The sequence below is a fragment of the Rhinopithecus roxellana genome, chromosome 8 (assembly GCF_007565055.1).
Source record: "Rhinopithecus roxellana isolate Shanxi Qingling chromosome 8, ASM756505v1, whole genome shotgun sequence".
Lineage (NCBI taxonomy): Eukaryota > Metazoa > Chordata > Mammalia > Primates > Cercopithecidae > Rhinopithecus > Rhinopithecus roxellana.
Window position 1 is genome coordinate 18,225,223 of NC_044556.1, and position 20,717 is coordinate 18,245,939.

General features: G+C 58.9%; 1 protein-coding gene across 7 annotated transcripts in view; it reads left to right on the forward strand.

Moving 5' to 3' along the window:
* The window catches only part of CRTC1 (CREB regulated transcription coactivator 1), a 99,824-nt gene extending 79,247 nt beyond the window's left edge, over positions 1–20,577 (forward strand). For 3 of the 7 annotated variants that reach the window (XM_030935579.1, XM_030935578.1, XM_030935585.1), the window contains 6 exons: positions 3,483–3,607; positions 6,956–7,264; positions 9,728–9,832; positions 13,192–13,278; positions 13,933–14,113; positions 15,447–20,577. In XM_030935579.1, the coding sequence (XP_030791439.1) occupies positions 3,483–3,607; positions 6,956–7,264; positions 9,728–9,832; positions 13,192–13,278; positions 13,933–14,113; positions 15,447–15,658 (1,019 nt within the window). In that variant the 3' untranslated portion in view covers positions 15,659–20,577. The remainder of the gene's footprint in view (positions 1–3,482; positions 3,608–6,955; positions 7,265–9,727; positions 9,833–13,191; positions 13,279–13,932; positions 14,114–15,446) is intronic. The other 4 variants (XM_030935583.1, XM_030935581.1, XM_030935582.1 and 1 more) reach the window with 3 other exon arrangements.
* The last annotated feature ends 140 nt before the right edge of the window (positions 20,578–20,717 follow it).

The window sequence follows — 20,717 nt, forward strand, 5'->3', positions numbered from 1 at the left end:
ACACCTGGGCCCTGGGCCCGAGGGGCTCTGCCACTGGACAGAGGGCACCAGAAAAGGCCCAGAAAACACAGCCGATTCGGAGGAGCCTTGTTCATTGTCTCCAGATAGACAGGGCCAGGCAGGCAGCATCCAAACGCACTTGCGCGGAACCAGAAAGCCAAAGGCCAGCGCTGGGGCTGCAGGTACCTCTGCCCCACATAGAAGGCGCCATCTCCCAACCCCTGCTTTTCTCCTCACATCTCCTCACGGCCACTAGAGCACATAGCTCCCTTCCCGCTGGAGGGTCCTTGGCAAGTCTCCAGCGCCCGCCCAGGAGCCGCGCATCTCCAGCCGGCGCCCAGTCTAAACAAGCGCAAGGAAACACACAACACATGTGGAAGCCGGAGCCGGTGCTGGCCGGAGCGGCCTGGTAATGCCTGACATGTGTTGGGTTGTTTGTGAACCTGCCGCCCAAGCAGCTTGCCTGGCAGGGGCTTTGCTTTTTGTGCGCCTTTTAAATCAAGCCGAGCTGCCGGCCCCTGGCACACACGAAGGTGGCCCCCTCCCTTCCCCGAAGCCCACCCACCAGTCAGAACATGAGCTCTTCGGAGAGGAAGAAAGAGGCCTTCGTGGCTGGGGAGACAGTACCCTCCTTGGCTCCATCTACATTTCCCGTATCCCTGGCTGCTTCCCAGAGTGCAGGAGGAGGGCAGGCCCTGGCTTCTCCTTCCTGGCCCAGCTTTGAGTCCGGGCGGGCCCTGCCACCTGGCCCGCCCTCCCCTGGCAGCTCTCCCTGCCCGCCCCAGACTTCCCCTCCAGCTGGCTCTGCGCCTGTTCCCGAAGGTGAGCCAGGTTGCCAACAGGAATTCAACAGCAAGGCGCCCGTCCGCCCTCTTGGGCCAACTGGCCTCTCTAGGGGTGGCCGAGAGCTCACTTTGTAGCCAGTGGAAGATTAAAAACCCCCTTGTATTCAGGGCAGACGTTAGAGACTGGCAGCCCAAGGGCCAAATCCATCCCATGATATGTTTCGTGTAGGCCCACAGTTGTGCATCTGTGATACAGCCACAGGCCACATCTTGACGTTTCAGACAACAGCAAACCACATATTCGGCAGTGGCCCCATCAGAGTATAATGCCATGTCTTACTGCTCCTTTTGTAGGCTTAGACACACAAGTCCTTACCATTGTGCTACAGTTACCTACTGTTTTTTTTTTTTTTTTTTTTGAAACAAAATCTCACTCTGTCACCCAGGCTGGATTGCAGCGATGTGATCTCAGCTCACTTCAGCCTTCGCTTCCCGGGTCCAAGCAGTTCTGCCTCAGCCTCCCGAGTAGCTGGGAGTACAGGTGCCTGCCACCACGCCTGGCTAATTTTTGTATTTTTAGTAGAGATGGGGTTTCACCACATTGGCCAGGCCGATCTCAAACTCCTGCCCTCAGCCTGCCCCGGCCTCCCAAAGTGCTGGGATTATAGGCGTGAGCCACTGCGCCTGGCCAACGGTATTCAGGACACTCACCCTGTACAGGTTTGTAGCCTGGGAACAAGGGCCCTACCATCTGGCTGAGGTATGCAGAGGCTCTGCCATCCAGGTTTGTGTAAGTTGCTCTGTGATCCTCATGCACAGCCATGAAATCGCCGGACAACGTATTTCTCAGAAGTCACCCCCATTGTTAAATGATGCGTGACTGTACTTAGAATCAACATTAAAAAACCAGGGGAGTGCCAGTAGAACACCAAATTTCTGGCTGCTCTTGAAGAATCAGACAGCCCAGTGGCCATGGACAATGTCCTGCACCTCAAGATGGGCCACAGTGCTCCAGTTTGCCTCAGGCCCCACCCGCCCCTGTCGTCCCACATCCATACCCTCACACACTCCTGACATTTGCCCCTACTTTTGTACTGAGCCCGACCTCTGCTTCTGACCTGGGCACCGAGCATCTCTTGGCCTGCTGGATGCATGAAGTGGTGGATACTCAGGAGAAGATGAGGGAGTGGCCCTGGGTCATGACTCTGAGTGTACTCTGAGCAGGCTTCCCCCAGATCCTCCCGCCCAGGCGTCTGTTGATGCCTCCCTGGATGCCAGGGTCTGCAAAGGGCGCTTGCTGCCTGTGGAGCAGTCGACAGCACCAGGCTTCCTCCCACACGCGCAGCCAAGCAGAGCTGCCAGGGCGTCCGAGGGGAAGTGCAGGCGTGACCAAGCTCGCCCCGGTGAGCAGCTGCCCTAGGCACGGACAAGGCTGTCTGTCATCTCCCCTCGGCGCTTGTCGGGTGTGTTCCGTGGGCCCACTCACCCGCCGTCTCATCTGCCGGAACAAGGTTAATCTGGTGCCCAGATCTGCTGGGGTGAGTCAGGCGGCTTCACCCCCGCCTTGACTGCAGGCCAGACGCTCTTCAGAGCCTGCTCCTGACCTCACCAGGGCCTCACTTTGAACCGGAGAGGGCGGCTGTTATCATCGCCATCTCACCAGCCAGGAAACCGAGTCTCCAGGGTGGATGGGGGTCAGGCCAGGCCCCCAGTGCTCCTCCTGTCACTGAGGGACTTGTTACCTGTCTGGCATGGTGCCCACGATAACCCAACCAGCCCCAGCTACTCCCACGTTGAACTTGTCCTCACCCAGCTCCATCACTGCAGCAGAATCCAAGGATTGGGTTGCTCAGGGCAAGGGCCTCTGGGGCCGGGGTGAGGGAAGGGGTGATGAGGCAGCCCCGGCAGGACCTCCAGCAGGAATGAATGTGTCAGACCCTAGGGCAGAGAGGGGGAAGGATGTTGAGGAGTGACATTCTTTAGTTCAGGCAGCCTGACGGGTGGCACTGCAGCTCGGGGAATGCGCCAGGTCGGGGGAGGAGGAAGGGGACGTGGGACATGGGGGACAGCAGGTGCTCAGGTCTGGGGGCCAAGAGAAGCAGCTACAGGAATGGACACAGTCACCGAAGGAGGGCAAGATCCATGAGGCGGTGGACAAAACCACAGCATTGGGCAGGACCTGCTGGCTTGAAGCTAACCACAGCCCAAGCCATTTTCAGCCAAAAGAAAAAAAAGACATTTATTGTCTCCTGAAAGTGGGAAGCAGGCTCAGATGCTGCCTCTCCCCCACAGCCCTTCAGCTAGCTCCTCCCCTCACCACAGGATGCCCCACGCATGGCTTCAGACAGCCCTTCCTGGAATTCCATCCAAAGTTCCTGGGAAGGCTCTCATTGGGCCAGCCTGGTCACATGTCCATCTGGGGGCCAGTTGTATGCTCCAAAGATGAGGACGTGCTGGTTGACTGGCTGTGAGATATCCCATTCGTGGAAGGAAGGAGAACAGACTATGCAGGACTGTGGGATCCCTGGGTTAGGGATCAGGGCCTTCAGGGGGTGCCCAGGTTTGGCAGTTGGGACATGCCCACGGGCTTCTGTCTGAGCAGTTAAGCTATTCCCATGCAGTGTGACTGTGGGTGTGTAAGCAGCCCTTTCTCAGTCGTCTCACACCCACTCTCCCTCCCTCCCACTTCCTTTCCAGGGATGAGCACACCTGGCTCCTCTCCACAGCACCGCCCAGCTGGTGTCAGCCCCCTGTCCCTGAGCACAGAGGCGAGGCGTCAGCAGGCATCGCCCACCCTGTCCCCGTTGTCACCCATCACTCAGGTGCAAGGGCAAGGTGGGGGGCAAGTGGGAGGGGGAAAGGGAAAGGTGGACCCCTGGCTCTACCTCTCGGCAGGCCTCGTGCTCCTTCCAGGAGGCCCTGAAACCTTGAGAATGCTCCCAACACTTCTAATTGTTATCATATTTTCAGGCCGGGCGCCATGGCTCATGCCTGTAATCCCAGCACTTTGGGAGGCTGAGGTGGGTGGATCACTTGAGGTCAGGAGTTCAAGACCAGCCTGGCCAACATGGTGAAACCCTGTCTCTACAAAAATACAAAAAATTAGCCGGGCATGGTGGTGTGCGCCTGTGTTCCCAGCTACTAGTGGGGCTAAGATGAGAGGATCACTTGAGCCCAGGAGGTGGAGGCTGCAGTGAGCCATAATCACACCACTACATTCTACCCTGGGAGACAGAGTGAGACCCTATTTCAAAAAAACAAAAAAAAAAAACTCAAGAGCTTAGCTTTTGATTTTTCAATTTGCTGTATTTGCTTATCTACTTTTCTGGGTAGTTTGTCTCGGAATTTGTCCATTTCGTCTTTGCTATCCAACTTGATGGCAGAAAATTGTTCATAATACTCTTTTACAATCCCTTTTTTTTTTTGTTTTTGTTTGTTTGTTTGTTTTTTGAGACAAAGTCTTGCTCTGTAGCCCAGGCTGGAGTTCTGTGGCACGATCTCAACTCACTGCAACCTTGCCTCCTGGGCTCAAGCCATTCACCTGCTTCACTCTCCCAGGTAGCTGGGACTATAGGCATGTGCCACCACGCCTGGCTAATTTTTTTTTTTTTTAATTTTCAGTAGAGATGGGGTTTCACCATGCCGGCCCGGCTGGTCTCAAACTCCTGACCTCAAGTGATCCGTCTGCCTTGCCCTCCAAAAGTGCTGGGATTGCAGATGTAAGCCACTGCGCCTGGCTATAATCCCTTTTTTAAAAAAGTTTTGAGACAGAGTCTTGCTCTGTCACCCAGGGTGGAGTGCAGTGGCGTGACCTTGGCTCGTTGCAACCTCCGCCTCCCAAGTTCAAGCAATTCTTGTGCCTCAGCCACCTGTGTAGCTGGGATTACAGGCGCCCACCACCACGCCCAGCTAATTTAAAAAAATAAATAATAGAGATGGGGTTTGCCATGTTGGCCAGGCTGGTCTCAAACTCTTGGCCTCATGCAATCTGCCCACCTCGGCCTCCCAAAGTGCTGGGACTGTAGGCGTGAGCCACCACACCTGGCCTTGTAATCCTTTTTATGTACGTAAAATTGGTAGCAAAGTTCCCATTTTCATTTTCTGATTTTAGTAATTTGAGTCTTCCCTCTTTTTTACCTAATCAGTGCAGCTTCATAGAATGAGTTAGGAATGTTCACTTCTCTTCTATTTTTTGGAAGCATTTTTAATTCCTCTTTAAATGTTTGGTAAAATTGGGTGGGTGTAATGGTAAATTCCTGTAGTCCCAGGTACTTGGGAGGCTGAAGTAGGGATTGCTTGAGCCCAGGAGTTTGAGTCCAGCCTGGGGAACATAGTGAGATCCCATATCTTAAAAAAGAAAAAAAAGGCCGGGCGCGGTGGCTCAAGCCTGTAATCCCAGCACTTTGGGAGGCCGAGATGGGCGGATCACGAGGTCAGGAGATCGAGACCATCCTGGCTAACACGGTGAAACCCCGTCTCTACTAAAAATACAAAAACTAGCCGGGCGAGGTGGCGGGCGCCTGTAGTCCCAGCTACTCGGGAGGCTGAGGCAGGAGAATGGCGTAAACCCGGGAGGCGGAGCTTGCAGTGAGCTGAGGTCTGGCCACTGCACTCCAGACCGGGCGACAGAGCGAGACTCCGCCTCAAAAAAAAAAAAAAAAAAAAAAAAAAAAAAAGAGTTTAGTAAAATTCACCAGTGCAGCCCCCTGTGTCTTAGCTCAAATCTGTTGGGAAGTTTCCAATCTCATCTCCTTGTTATAAGGCTATTCAGGTTTTCTGTTTTTTCTTGAGTCAGTTTTGGTCATTTGTGCATTTCTAGAAATTTATCCATTTTGTCTTTTTAAAAACAAAACAAAAAACCCTAACAGAACCTTGACTTTAAAATTTTTTTTTTATTTTTTTATTTTAATTTAATTTTATTTTTTTGAGACAGAGTCTTACTCTGTCGCCCAGACTGGAGTGCAGTAGCGTGCTCTTGGTGCTCCTACAGCCTCTGCCTCCCAGGTTCAAGCAATTCTTGGGCCAGCCTCCCAAGTAGCTGGGATTACAGGCATGTGCCTACCACATCCAGCTAATTTTTGTATTTTCAGTAGAGACAGAGTTTCACCATGTTGACCAGGCTGGTCTCAAACTCCCGACTTCAAGTGATCACCCCACCTCAGCTTCCCGAAGTGCTGGGATTGCAGGTGTGAGCCACCATGCCTGCTGCTTGTTTGTTTTTAACGTAACCACAGTGGCATTGTTCACCTACAACCAAGTTAATGGTAGTTCCTTGGTACCTGGCAATGCCCGGCCCAAACTCCATTTCTCCCCGCCCCTCGGCCCTCATGTCTCCTGTCTGCTTACAAAGTTGTCTTATTCAGATCAAGATCCAGACAGAGCTGTGGGCGCTGGCTCCTGGCAGCTGTGTCTTCAGCCACTTTATGAGCTAGGCTGTCTTAATCTGACACCTGCCCCTTCCCTCTATCTGGAAACTCCTTTCCATTCACAAATGACCCACTGGTCCTTAGAGGCCGGGCATCCTGCTAAGTGGTTTTTGTCCCATAGCTCTTGAGCACGCTCAGCCTTTCTTAGAGGGCAGGGACCCCACCTTCCCCAAGGACTGTCAGCTTGGTAGCACCTGGCTGTGAGTTTCCACCCAGACAGCCACCGTCACACACTTCCCTCTCATTGATTTTCCTCTTTCCAGCTCTGTGAAGGCCTGAGCCAGCCCTTGGTGAGCGGCCATGCTGGTATCTCCAGCAACCCCATCCTCTCCAGCATCCTCAGGGTGGGCAAGGCTTTGGGAGGCCGAGGCAGGTAGATCACATGAGGTTTCCCCGCGTCACCCACAGGGGCTGGGAGCTGGCTGCTCCCTGAGCCACCAGAGATGGCCATCCTGGGCTTGCCCTGCAGGACTGGCCTGAGCTGCACGGCCTGTAGTGTGGGTGCAGGCACAACAAGCTGGAGAAGGTCAGGTCCTGCACAGCTCCAGCTGAGCCCTGGCGCCCTGGGTGAGGCCCACGCTCTCTAGCCTGGGCTTCCTCATCGTGAAGGAGCACGAAGCCCAGGGGCTGTCCGTGACCACAGGCACTTCCACCCACCTGCTGAGCATGCCAGGCTGCGGGGCCTGAGGGGGCCAGGCACTGACAACCAGGGCCTGCCCCGCCTGACGCTCTCCTCTCCTGCAGGCCGTAGCCATGGACGCCCTGTCTCTGGAGCAGCAGCTGCCCTACGCCTTCTTCACCCAAGCAGGCTCCCAGCAGCCACCGCCGCAGCCCCAACCCCCGCCGCCTCCTCCGCCCGCGTCCCAGCAGCCACCACCCCCGCCACCCCCACAGGCGCCCGTCCGCCTGCCCCCCGGTGGCCCCCTGTTGCCCAGCGCCAGCCTGACTCGTGGGCCACAGCCGCCCCCACTTGCGGTCACGGTACCGTCCTCTCTCCCCCAGTCCCCCCCAGAGAACCCTGGCCAGCCGTCGATGGGGATCGACATCGCCTCGGTAAGCCCAGGGTGGGGTCCCTCGGGGCCTGGCTGGGGGTCTTGTGAAGACAGCCCGGGGGGCTGCAGAACAGTCGGGTTACCTGCTGCATGGGCCAGGGGTCAGGACCCCAGTGAACACTGCCCGGGCCCAGCCCTCCACGGGGCTACCCCTTGGAATCAAACTGAGACTGTCACTCCCTGTAGAGATGGAGAAACTGAGTCATGAGCAGGTGGCTGGCCCCAGACTCCACCCAATGTGGGCCACCCCATGTTTAACTGCCGAGCACCCCCTCTTGGCCTGTCTGACCTGTCCCATCCAAAGCCAGGCTTCCTTGGAGGCAAGAAGAATACAGCATTCTCAGGGCCGGGGCGCAGGCTGGGGGCCAGAGGTGATGTAAGCTCATCAGGGAAGGAAAGGCGAAGCCAGTCCGAGAGGCGGAAGCCCACTGGGCACAGCGCCTGGGGCCCAGGGCTGGGGGCTGCAGCTCAGACCATTGGACTTTCTGCTCAGGGCCAGCTCAAGCAGACAAGGGCTGGGCTTTGACCCCATACCCACAAATCTTCCTGACTCTGCAGACCACCTGCTTGCTCCAGTGGTGCGGGCTGGGTGGGAAACAGCTGCATTGGGCCACATCCAGAGAAACAGGGACCTATGTTTGGTGCACAAGTCCTCCCACTTGACCCGGCTACCAGCCCCAGGCTAAATGTCCTCCAAAAATTTGTGTGCTCTGCAAAGAACAGCCCCCTGAGCTGGGTGGGGCAGGCGGGTGAGCCTACAGGTAGAGACCCACATTCTCAAGCTACTCTGACCTCTCAGAGGGTACCACCCAGGGCCCCCGGGTGGGAAAGTGCCCAAGTCTTTCCTTTGGTGGAAACACAGCAGGTCCTGGGGGAGGCTCCCAAGGTGTGGGGCCTCGCCTTGGAGCTGGGTGTTGTTGGAGGCACAGGGTGTCTGGACCAGGTGCAGGGACGACCCTCTAGGGCTCTTAGGTCAGGTTGTCCATGTCCAGCACCCCCCACAAGAAAGATGGCTTCCTGCCCCCACTTCAAGTCAGTCATCCCTAAGTAACAGTGCTGGCACTTCTGTCACCCACACAGGCGAGCTCACTGCCACCCCCCGCCCTGCCCCACCCCACCCCACCTGGACTCAAGCCCTACCCCAAACTGCCCAGAAAGTGCCACCAAGGACATGAGGGAGACAGCAGTTATAGGCCCTGGACTGGTCAGGCTGGGCCTCATTCAGTGACCAGCTCAGACAGGTCAGGCAAATTGTCTGCAAGCACACAGCATGGCTGGGCCGTGTCAGGACCAGAGCGTGGTCTGAATCCAGGGCCTAGCCTGGCCCAGCCTGCCTCTCTGAAAGGTCTGGGTCATAGCAGTGAGATGCCTGGGCCTTTGGTCCCTCGAGCAGGTGGAGGAAGTGGCTGCCCCTTGCAGGTCTCAGACGGCATAACCCAGGCAGGTTTGTCCTGCAGTAGGGCAGGGATAGTGACTTGACTGCCACGTGCTGGGAGCCTGGGCTGCTAGCAAGATGGCCTTCACTCAGTCCCCACCCCCAGAGACGGGCCAGACCTGCTGGGCTGCGGACTTGGGGGCTTAGAGAGGCAGGGGACCTGCCCAGGGCACAAAGTGAGGGAGAGCCGGGAATAGGAGGCAGCACCCGCCTGCCCAGCCTTGGGTTTTCCCTGCCCGTGGGGCTGTGTGTGTGTGGGTTGTGGGTGTGCACAAGTGGGTGGGTGCAGGTGTATGTGGTATGCACCTGCATGGGTGTGCATGCATGTGGATGTGTGTGCACGTGTGCATGCCTAGGTATGTACATTTGTGGGTGTATGGACATTTGTGTGTGGGTATGTGTGCATGTGTGGGTGTGTACATTTGTGTGGATGTGTGCATGTGTGCATTTCTGGGTGTGTACATTTGTGTGTGGATGTAGGCACGTGTGTGCATTTGTGGGTGTGGGTAGGTATGTGTGCATGTGTGGGTGTGCATGCGTGGTTATGTACATTCATGTGTGGATATGTGTACACATGTGGGGGTGTCCATATGTGCGTGGATGTGTGTGCATGTGTCTGTGTGGGTGTGCATGCGTGGGTATATATATTCTAGTGTGGATATGTGTGCACGTGGGTGTGTCTCTGTGTCGGTGTGCATGCATGAGAGAGCACATGTTGCTATCTGGGTCTGAGCCTGCTGAGTCAGGGCCAACCCTCTGATCACCCTCCTGTAGCTTTAGGAAGGAGGGCAGTTCTCCACCCTCCACACCGTTCCTTCCTGGGAAGCTGGGTTTGGGGGCAGCTCCCCCTAGGTCTCAGGGACCCACCTTTCCTGCAGGTGCCCAGGCTCCTCTGCCTACCAGTGGGGTGGCGACCATCACCAAGATGTGAGGGGTGGGGGGCTGATCAGGCTGCTCCCAGGAAGTAGGGACTGGAGCCCGGGCTTGGGGCAGCTGGGCTGCGGCATGCTGACCTGTCTGTCATCGCAGGCGCCGGCTCTACAGCAGTACCGCACTAGCGCCGGCTCCCCGGCTAACCAGTCTCCCACCTCGCCAGTCTCCAATCAAGGCTTCTCCCCGGGGAGCTCCCCGCAAGTAAGGGGCGTCGCCTCCCCCTTGGCCTGCGGGCGACAACGCTCGTCTTGTTCATGCCCCGTGTGTTCCCTGCCCGCTGTCTGTCCTCATGCATGTCCTCATGCATCTCATCCCGTCCATGCCATCAGACCTGAGCTGTGCACCCACCAGGCTGCACCAGGGCAGGAACCCCACAGGCCCCTTCCCAGGAGCCACCAGGGCCTGCCTCTGCTGAATACTAGGTGGGGGTGACAAGGGTGCCTCATGTACATTAGTGACGTTAGCGATGGCTGTGGCCTTGCCTGGATGTCCGCATTGAGTGGCCCAGGGGCAATGCCTTCCACACCCAGTGTGCCACCCGGAGAGTGAGCTGGAGCTTTGGGGGCTCCCCCGATTTGGGGGTGCAACTGAGATGGCTGGCCGGCCCGCAGAGAAGGCGCTGACTCTTCGGCCCTGCTTTCCCCTTCACCCCATAGGCAGCTGTGTTTCTCCAGAACCACTGGCCCAGGAGGCTTCTCTGAGCCCCTCTGCAGTGTCTCAGGGCCCTTGTCCCCATTCCACAGACAGGAGACTGAGGCCGGCCTCAGACCTCACCCATCAGCCCTGGGTTTTCCTGCTGCACCCAGCACCGTAGGACCCTGGCTCGCTGATGCCCCAGCCCCTCCCAGGTTCAGGTTCCTCGGAATGCTCCTCCGTTCTGCCTGGCCGGTGGAAGCAGCCAGCCTGGTTCCCCACTCAGCCTCCTCGTGTTGTACTTCGACATCAGGTGTGGCCAGTAGACCCCACATTCCATCTAGAACATATGTCTGGGAAAAGGGGTACCCACAAGGCCAACATCCAGCCCCCAACTTTTTTTACCCTGGCAGCAGAGCCTCCCCAGAACTCCACTATCTTGGGACCATCTCATCCCCACATTTTCACCAAGCTGAGAAGCCCCTAGCAGCCACTGCTGTGCCCCAGGTGCTGAAGCCATCCCTGTCCCTGGTAGAGGGGATGCTCTCGTCCTGCTTCCCAGCTAGATAGAAGAGTCGCCCCTCCAGGGCTGAGGTTGGGCTCCCTTGTCCCAGGGCAAACTGTGAGTGCCACAGACAAGGACAGTGAAGCCCCTCTGCCCCCATCTCCAGCTCTCACACGTGTGTAGGGACATCTGCCCCATCAGGCAAGGGATGTCTGGGATCACTGCCTGTAGCCCCGTGTTCTGGAAGCGAAGTGGGGGGCAGCAATGGTCTCGGGGAGGCATGGGGGTCAGCCTGGTGTCTGCGCACGCTCAGTCTGTCCACACTGGCTCTCAGAGCTCTCGGGCTCTGGCAGCGTGTCTGGTCTCGTCGTGTGGTGCTGTTGGGGATGGGGCTGGGGGTGCTGGAGAAGCAGGAGGTGGGGCCTGTCGCAAGTGGGCAGCCCAGAGGGGGCTGGTTCCTGAGTGAGGTCCCTCTTGCGTGTGAGACAGGACAGGAATTAGGGGTCAAGCCAGTTTCTCTCAGGAGAGAGTCACCAGAACGTTTGGTGAATTTTTGGGCCCCAAGCCAAAGCGGGTTAGTTTGTCGGGCAGCGAGCAGGTGGCGGTGTTGTCAAGCCCATGTCTGTGTGTCTGGTGTCCGTCGTACACTGATGCGGGAGGCAGGCGGCTCTTGGAGATGTGGGGACATCAGGATGGGGCTCTCAGGGGCAGGTGGTTCTAGGTAGAGGCCAGACCTGCCTTCCCTCTGCACTGTGTCTCCAAGGACTCACCCTTCGGTCCCACAGGCCCAGACCACCCCACACCTGCTGTGCCCTGCCTCGAGTAGGCACTGTGTGCACCCCAGCAAAGCCCTGGGCCGCAGGCAGCTACCATTTGGTCCGGTTTGTGGCTTTCTCCCGACTTCAAGCTCACCTTTCTGGCAAGCCCTCATGGCAGCCTCACGGGGAAGCCTCAGCCTGTGTTCCCCCGCATATGCCAGGTCTTTTTGAGCCCAAGCCCACAGGGACAGGATCAGGTGCTGTCCTGGAAGCCTGGTCCCACCCCACACCCCGAGCCCCAGGACAGACCCAGCTTTGGACCAGCTCTACAGCAGCCAGGACATTACCTATTGCCTGCCTCCCTTGCCTCGGGCAAACCAAGCTACAAGCTTGCAGTCCTTGTTTCCAAAACCTGAAACCGTTGATTTTTAGGGCCAAGATAGCATTTTTGCCACGCGGGCTGGCCTTCTCTTCCTTGGCTTACCTTTTTACCTCTTCCCTGGCGTTTGAGTGGAATGTCCAACCTCACAAGCCCTCTTGCCCCAGGGTGAACATGTTTGTCTCTGCTGTCTGCCCACTGACCACCAGGAGCAGCCAGTGGGTTTGTGTCCGGCCCCTCTCTGGGATTGAGGCCAGAAACTAAGGCGTTGGGATCTTCCTGGAACAAAGGGGATCTCTCTAGAGCAAAGCTCAGATGGGGAGCTCCAGGGGAGAGGGCCAGGGCCTTGGGTCTGTGGAGACATTCACCTGGATGCCTTGCAGGGCACATGCCTTATGCTGTAGCTCTGAGAATGGCTGGGGGACAGTGGCTTCCTGGGGACACCAGCCAGAGCTCCCAGCCCCTGGGATGCTACCAGGCCTCCTGCAGCCTCAAGGTCACACTGCAGCTGCAGCTCCCGAGGCCTCGTCCACAGCCACCATCTCCTCACCTCCACACCCCACCCAGGCCTCATCCCACCATCTCTTGGGCAGGGGCTCCGGGTGCCTCCTTTCTAGCATCTCCACCACGTGTAAGTTCCCCTAGCCCCCTGCTTCTGTCACAGGGACAGCCCTTGTCCCCCTGCCTCTGAGAGCCCTGCTGGCCTCGGATAGCAGGAGTAGGGCTCCAGGTCCTGCAGGCCGGCAGCCCTGGGCGGGGGCTCTCCCTGTGCCTGTCCTGTGCTCTCTCAGCTGGTGGCTGGCTCTGCACGCCCATCCTGTCCATGTACGTGGCTTGCATCCTGTCCTTTGTCTCCCGTCAGGAGTCACCAAGTGCACTTTCGGTCCTGAATGTAACGTCTGGGCACTTCCCGTCTTGGCCCTGGTGACAGGTTCTCCTCTGGGCCCTGTTGGGTGGGAGTTCCTCATCCCTGTGGCCCCCAACTTCCCTATGATGGAAATGGAGGCTCCCTTACCCTGGCTTGAGGAGAGGAGATGGGGATGGGGCCTTGGGAAGGGGGTTTTGGGGTGCAGAGGCCTCCCAGGATCAGGTGGTGGAAAAAAGTTATCCAGGATTGAGGGGCACTTCTGGAACCCTAAAATAAGCATCATTATCAGCCTTCTGCCATCCCAGGCGCCGTCTGGGAGGTTCCAAGGGCCTCTTGTCTTCCAGCTGGGCTTGGGAGGTGCCGACTTCCTGCCTGGCCTCGGGCCGTGACCACAGCAGGCCTCTCTTCTGTCTGCAGCACACTTCCACACTGGGCAGCGTGTTTGGGGACGCGTACTATGAGCAGCAGATGGCGGCCAGGCAGGCCAATGCTCTGTCCCACCAGGTGAGCGGGCGCCCAGGCCGCCAGTCGGCTGGTGCCCAGGACAGATGCTCGCTGGGACCCTTGCTGGGACCTGGGCCTTGCGAGTCAGAGCTGCGCATGCTCGGGGGGCCCCTGCCTGCCCCACAGCTTTGCCCCTTGGCCCCCACCCTGTCCCATCTGCGGGCTACAGAGGCTGAGTCCCCGGCAGGGGTGGCCTAGCGCTGCCTCCCCTGGCATCTGTGCCCTCCCACAGGGCGGAGGCCAAGGGCAGAGGGTGAGGAGGGGCAGGCAGCGAACGCCGGGCCAGACAGGGATGGGACCGTGGCTGTGGACGCGGCGCCTAGGCATGGACCGTGCACGCGGGTTTGCCGGGAGGTTGTGCTGGCTTTTCGTGGAGGCTAGGATCGGGGGCATCCAGGGGGCTTGATGGCAGCCTGGAGCTGCTCACTCACTTGCTCATCCATTCATCCATTCATCCAGCCAGGCTCCAGGGTGGCGGGGAGGCCCCAGGTGGCGGGCGGAGCGGGGCTCGTGCTTGGCAGCCTGGGTGCCAGGCATCCTGCAGGGACATCGTCCCCAGCTGTGGGCAGGCCAGCCACAGCAGCCAGGGGCCTAGGGTGGCCAACCGGGCAGGCCCATGGTGGCCCTCACAGCCTGGTGTGCCTCCTTTCCCAGCTGGAGCAGTTCAACATGATGGAGAACGCCATCAGCTCCAGTAGCCTGTACAGCCCCGGCTCCACACTCAACTACTCACAGGCGGCCATGATGGGCCTCACGGGCAGCCACGGGAGCCTGCCAGACTCGCAGCAGCTGGGATACGCCAGCCACAGTGGCATCCCCAACATCATCCTCACAGGTGAGGCCAGGCCGGGGGCAGGTGTGCGGCGTCCCAAGGGGCCTCAGCCCATGCGGAGACAGCCAGAGACTGCTGCCCCGCAGCATGAGGGTTGACAGGGCCAGGGCTATGACCCAAGCTTGGTGGGGGCCCGAGGAGGCCACACCCCCTCTCCCCCAGATTTGACTCACTCCTGGGCTTTGGGCCAGGCCAGGGAGACACCCCTGGACCAGACGTCCCGTGCATAGGGCAGAGACGGTCACTCTCCCCTCTCGGCAGCCTCCTGTCTGGCCGAGCAGCCCGGGTAAAGGTCAAGCAGTCGGGTACACAATGTCCACTACCCAGGTCCCGGACCTGAATGTGCACCAGGGTCAGGGACGGCCGTGGGGTGGGCCCTGCCTGGTGCACCAGGGTCAGGGCTGTGATGCACCGTGACAACCGCACCCAAGCAGTCTGAGCCGGCGCCTGGGCTCCTGGGGACGAGCTGGCCCCATCCTGCATGGCACATGTCAGGAAGACCCGACTCCATCTAGCACAGAACCCAGACCTTCCTATGGCCACCCAGACCTGGTCTCCCTGCTATAGAAGGTGATTCCCTTATGAGCCAGAGCTGCTGGATTGAGGGTGACACCTCCCGACCCCCCGAGCAGTCCTCACTGGCCTCCTCCAAGCTGGAAGTGTCCGTATTTAGTGCCACCCACTGTGGCCTGGGCTCTGAGTACAGAATCCAGCACCTCCTTCCCACCCGGTGGGTGTAGGCAGCAGTTGGCAAGAAATTCAAGGGTGGACGTGCCAGCCTCGGACTCAGGAGACGAATCTGAGAATCTCACCCCTGCAATGGCCTCAACAGCCCAGAAAGACGGGGCCTTTCAGACCCATTTCTCAGACCTGGAAACTGAGTACAGGTGGAAGCCTAGGTTTGAACCCGGGTCTTTGTGGGGGAACCGAGAATTCCCTTCAGCCCTAGCAGCAGCTGGGTCCACTCAGTCACCCCAGCCTACTTCTCAGTGACTTGTGCTGAGGAGACCTCATGGCAGAGCCAGGGAGGTCCCCGTCCCCACCAGGTCACACTGACGTGTGTCAGTGACACAGCCCTTGGCTCGAGGCTTCTCCTTGGTGCTCCTGACATCTGGGGCCAGACTGGTGTCTGGGGTCCAGGCACTGTGGGGTGCTGAGCAGCATCTCATGTGCCAGTAGCGCCCCCTTCCCCAGTCATGACAGCCAGAACGTCCCCAGATGTTGCCAGCATACCCCGGGGACAGAGTCGCCCAGCAGGCCTGCCTGGTCCAACCCGTGGATGTGAGGGGTGGAGCCAGGGCTAAGCAGTGCCTTTTGTCCCCACCCCATCCCCCAGTGACAGGAGAGTCCCCCCCCAGCCTCTCTAAAGAACTGACCAGCTCTCTGGCTGGGGTCGGCGACGTCAGCTTTGACTCCGACAGCCAGTTTCCCCTGGACGAACTCAAGATCGACCCCCTGACCCTCGACGGACTGCACATGCTCAACGACCCCGACATGGTTCTGGCCGACCCAGCCACCGAGGACACCTTCCGGATGGACCGCCTGTGAGCGGGCACGCCGGCACCCTGCCGCTCAGCCGTCCCGACGGCGCCTCCCCAGCCCGGGGACGGCCACGCTCCGTCCCTCGCCAACGGCCGAGCTTGTGATTCTGAGCTTGCAATGCCGCCAAGCGCCCCCTGCCAGCCCGCCCCTGGTTGTCCACCTCCCGCGAAGCCCAATCGCGAGGCCGCGAGCTGGGCCATCCACCCACCCGCCTGCCCGGGGCTGGGCTGGGATCGGAGGCCGTGAGCCCCCCACCCCTGCAGACCCTCCCTGCACTGGCTCCCTCGCCCCCAGCCCCGGGGCCTGAGCCGTCCCCTGTAAGATGCGGGAAGTGTCAGCAACCAGCGTGGCAGGCAGGCTCAGGGGAGGGGCGCGCATGGTCCGCCAGGGCTGTGGGCCGTGGCGCATTTTCCGACTGTTTGTCCAGCTCTCACTGCCTTCCTCAGTTCCTGGTCCCCCGACCCATCCGCCATCCCCAGCCCGTGGTCAGGTAGAGAGTGAGCCCCACGCCGCCCCAGGGAGGAGGCGCCAGAGCGCGGGGCAGACGCAAAGTGAAATAAACACTATTTTGACGGCTGTCTTTTATATTTCTGAGCACACACAGAGCCCTGGTGTCCACCGGGGCAGGCGCAAAGTGGACAGAGCATGCAGGGCGGCGGACCCCGCACGACCCTCCTCGCCCTGTCTCCATCCCCTCCAACCCTGCCTCACCCCAGGCAGGCCCACTGGTGGCCACCTTTGCCGGGACGTGACCGGAAGGCCCTGTGAGGGGTCGCGCCTGGAGACGGGTTACCTCTTGGGGCTTTACAACCCGTGGCCCCTTCTGTCCCGCACTGTGGTCACCGGTCCTGTCATAGATGCTGTTAATTTAAGGTACAGGGAGAGGTGACCAGGGGAGTTTCATTGTGTGTTTTGTTTTCCTTTTAGTTTCTATTTACATTTTGGTTGTAGATGAGTGGCTTAACTTTTTAAGCCAACACTTGCCTGAGAGCATGTTTTTATTTCAGAAATCCAACTTTACCTATTTTTTAAGCTAACTGGAAATGGAGGCCACGCGCCACAAAGCAGCCCGTCACCCACCTGAGTCTAAGCAGTGTGTCCAGCTTTTGGGTTTCACCCCAAGTTATCTCAAAACGAAAGGGCTGGTTGGCGGGCAAGGACTTGTCAGGAGCTCACGGTAGGCAGAGGTGCCTCTGCCAGGGCCACATAACAGACTTCCGGGAAGGGGCCTCGCTTTTTGTTGAGGGTCTCTTGAAGACCCAACCCTGCTGGCCTCTCCCAGAGGTGCCTGCTAGTCCTTAGAGTGTGTGTGTGAAGACGCCATGACCAGTGGCAGCTGAGACCTTTCTGCTCCAAGAGTGTGGGGGACTGGCAGGGAGCGAGGGTCCCTGAGATGAGCACGGTCCTCCCTGACAACCTGGGTGGAGCTGGCATTTCATCCCCTCCCCTCCCGACCCTCTGGCTCCCAGCCCACGCCCCCTCTTTTGGGCAGTGGGGTCTGCCGGCCACCCCTTCTTGGCAGCTCAGGGTCACGTCAGGTGGACTTGGAGACACATAGCAATGTGCGTTTTAGTTTCAGGAGCACCTCCAAGACCAGGGTGACAGGGTCCTTGGGAGCCGCCCTGAATCCTCCATACCACGGGCCCTGTGAGGGAGGCATCGGGGTTGGCTTTGTTTTCTGCTGTTCTCCTTGGAATAGGAACCGCTGTTCTGATCCCCCCAAAACTGCATTGCGGCTCTCGCTTGCCCCTGCTTGCCAGGCCAGCGCCTTCTGCTGTGTCCGTTTATTTGTGGTGGTATGGCCGCTGCTTTCACTGGGGTCCTGGGCACCCTGGCTTCTGTCCTCGAGAGCTGGGTTTGATCCTAGCGACTATCCCTCCCTCTCTTTCCCCGGCAATGCCTTTGGCATGTGTCTGAGCAGCCAAGTGGCCACTCATAGGAGAAGGCTCCTTGGTCATGTTGCTCCTGCTGCCATCTTGTTCCAAGGTATGGGGGGAGCAGAGTGTCGGTCTGTCCAGGTCAAGGTCACTTTCTCTTACCATGATGGAGGCTGGGGGCAGACAGCAGGGACTTTTTTTTTTTTTTTTTTTTTTTTAAGAAAAACTACATGTACATAGGAGAGTTTGATTACCATTAAACTTGTATGTAGGACTTTTTAAAAAATGGCCTTAATAAAATTACAAGCAACCCGCCTGGATGCGGTTTTCAAAACAAGGCCTTGAGGACCACGCTAGGAAACCTCATCAGCCCTCATTCCCCGTCTGTCCAGCCTCCGGCGGGCACCACTACTTGTCCCCTGGTCTTCGGTGTAGACAGATAGGAGAGGAGGGATGCCCATCTCGGAGCATCCCAGGCCCGTGGCCCATTTCCAGCATCCTAAAGCCAGATTCACAGTGACATTGTGTTAACGTGACTACCTCGGTCTATTACGGAGTTCTTTTTCCAATGAGAACCTGGTGGACCGAGGTCCAAGCTTGCCAGGGAAAGTGGGGCCCATGCAGGTCCCCAGGGCCCAGCCAGGAGCCAGCAGCCAGGCATCCCCGCGTTCCAAAAGGGTTCATGCCCCTCCTGGACCTGGGTGGGCCTCCCATGGCCTTTTGTGTGTGTGTACGTGTGTTTTTTTTTAAATATCACTACTACATATTCTTGAATTGCCAAGATTTTCTGAAAAAAGACAGCTCAAGGAAATCAACCTTTTGCTTTGTGATGTGAAAATACAGTGATTTGATGAGCCACTTCCTGAGGGGCAGGCCCGTGTGGGGGGCTGCGGCATGTACATAGACCTGCCGCCTGTGTGCTTGGTCTACGCTAAGTTAGAGGCTGCTCTCCCCACCCACCCGTGTGCTCATGGCTTCCACAGACCCTCCACTGGGCGCACCAGTCCCCTACGGTGAAGTTCAGCCAGGGCTGTTCCTCCTGAGAGCATGGCATCCCCACCTGCCTGTTTCGCTGACGTCACTCCCCAGGGTGGTGAGTCTGGCAGGCAGAGGGTGTAGCCTGAGCTCAGCCTCTCTCTGTGTCCTCCAGAGAAGAGGGTTCTTTGCCCCCGTCAGGGCCCTGCTTGTGAGTTTTTGGCTCTGGGTAGGAGAGTGTTGGCATCAGTGTATTTGGCCTGATTTCCTCAGGGGGGCGAGCTCACAGGAGGACCCTTAGCCAGGAGGCCTTCCCATGTACATCCATCCCTCCTGCTGGGGCTTGGATGTCAAGCTTGGGGTCTGTGAGCTGGGACCTTGCCTGAGCCTGGTCAGGTGGGACAGGAGCCTGCCAGAGGCCCATGGGGGGCCAGGCAGGGTGGCTTCTATTTTATTTTTTTAGAGATGGGGTCTTGCTGTGTTGCCCAGGCTGGTCTCGGACTCCTGGGCTCAAGCGATCCTCCCTCCTCAGCCTCCCAAAGTTCTGGGGCTACAGGTGTGAGCCTCTTCTGCCCAGCATCCCAGGCCTGATCAGGCTTAGCAGGACCTGTCCCTAGAGGGGGCCCTGGTGCCCCCGTTAGGTGGGCCTTGAGCTGTTTTTTAACCAAACATCCTTCCAAACTCAGGCTGCGACCTGCTTCCTGAGTTTTCTGTATTTCCAAGGAGCCCTCCAACCAGGGATAGACTGGCAGAGTGAGGTCCAGCAGTATTCAGGGGTCCTCTGTCACCTCGCCCTGAAAACAGCAGCTCCCATCGCCTTCACTGGGTCCTGATGGAGCCGTCTCAGAGGCCGAGGGGCCCTCCCTGTGGGGGTGGGATGCAAGGGCTCTCAGAACAAGGGCCACAAAGCCGATGGCACAGATGTGCCCCTGGGCCTGGCCCGTCACCTGTGTGTGGTGCTCTGGGTCAGGGCGTGCGGGCGCCAGAGCCTTCCCTACACAGCCTAAGAGCAGGGGCAAGACTCGGCCCCTCACCCTGGGAGGCCTGCCTGGGCTACATGGACACCTGGGTCTCTTTCTGTCCCCATTCGCCATGGACCAGGGGCCTCCATTTCCTGGGGGGTCTTGCGGCGTGTGATTTGGGGGTCCCTGGGACGTTCCCCAGCCAGCTCCACCTGAGTGTCCTGTTCCCTGTGGCCCTTGGCCTTCCAGGGTCCTGACCAGGCAGGGGTCAGGCACCCCATACCCTTTCGTGTGGCACAGGTGTCCACCCACCCCCACTGGCCACAGACACCGTTCTCCACCTGGGAGCAGGAGGTGGAGCAAGTTGTACCCCCAGGCCTGGGTGCTGGGGAGCTCCAAAGGGCATGGGTGGGGCAGGAACGAGTGCCTCGTGACCCGAGCCTCAGTTTCTCTCCTGTCACTTTCTCAGACCTGCAGGTCTCAGGGCCCTGGCTCCTCCTGGGCAGGATGGGGGCGGGGGCTGGGCCTTGGGGTGCTGGCTTTGACGATTCCAGAGTCTCTGTCCACCTTCTGGGCTCCTGGCCAGTACCCTATCCCCAGAAGCCAGGGACAGGTGGCATGTGTTGGTGTCCGGGGGTGGCCCCCATCTTGAAGTGTTCTGGAATTTGGGGACAACCCTTGCCCAGCCCAGCCATCAAGCGCTTCTGACCTCCTGCCCATCAGGGACAAGGGGACTTAGCCATGGCCTTGGCCAGCAGGCCTGGGGAGGGAGGGCTTTGGCAGCCAAAGTCCACTGGCCCTGCCATGCCCCTGAGTAGGAAACTGCCCCCGAGGGGCTGGGCGGCCCCACTGATATATGCAAACCCGCCGGTCCGAGCCCTGTTCCCGCCTGTGCCCCTCTGTGCCCAGGCTGGCTCTCCCCCAACCCCAGCATGTATACTCTGCCACGGACATCCCGTGGGCCATGATTGTGGGTGGCCACAGCGGGCGGGGGCAGGTGGCTCAGGGCACACTCGGCCGTCCCTGCCCCATCCTCCGGCGTGGCCGCTTTTGTCTTTGTACCTTTGCATCCTTTGTAATGAAACGTAATAAAAATCCAATGTTTTCGTCACTGGCTCTTCCTCTTTTATCTGAGCCCCTCCCTCCTCCCTCAGGGATGACACTTGGGCGTGGCAGGTGCACCTGGCAGGTGCCTCGGCCCTTCCGAACACACACACACACCCCAGACCATGCAAGGGAAAGGGTCCCCAA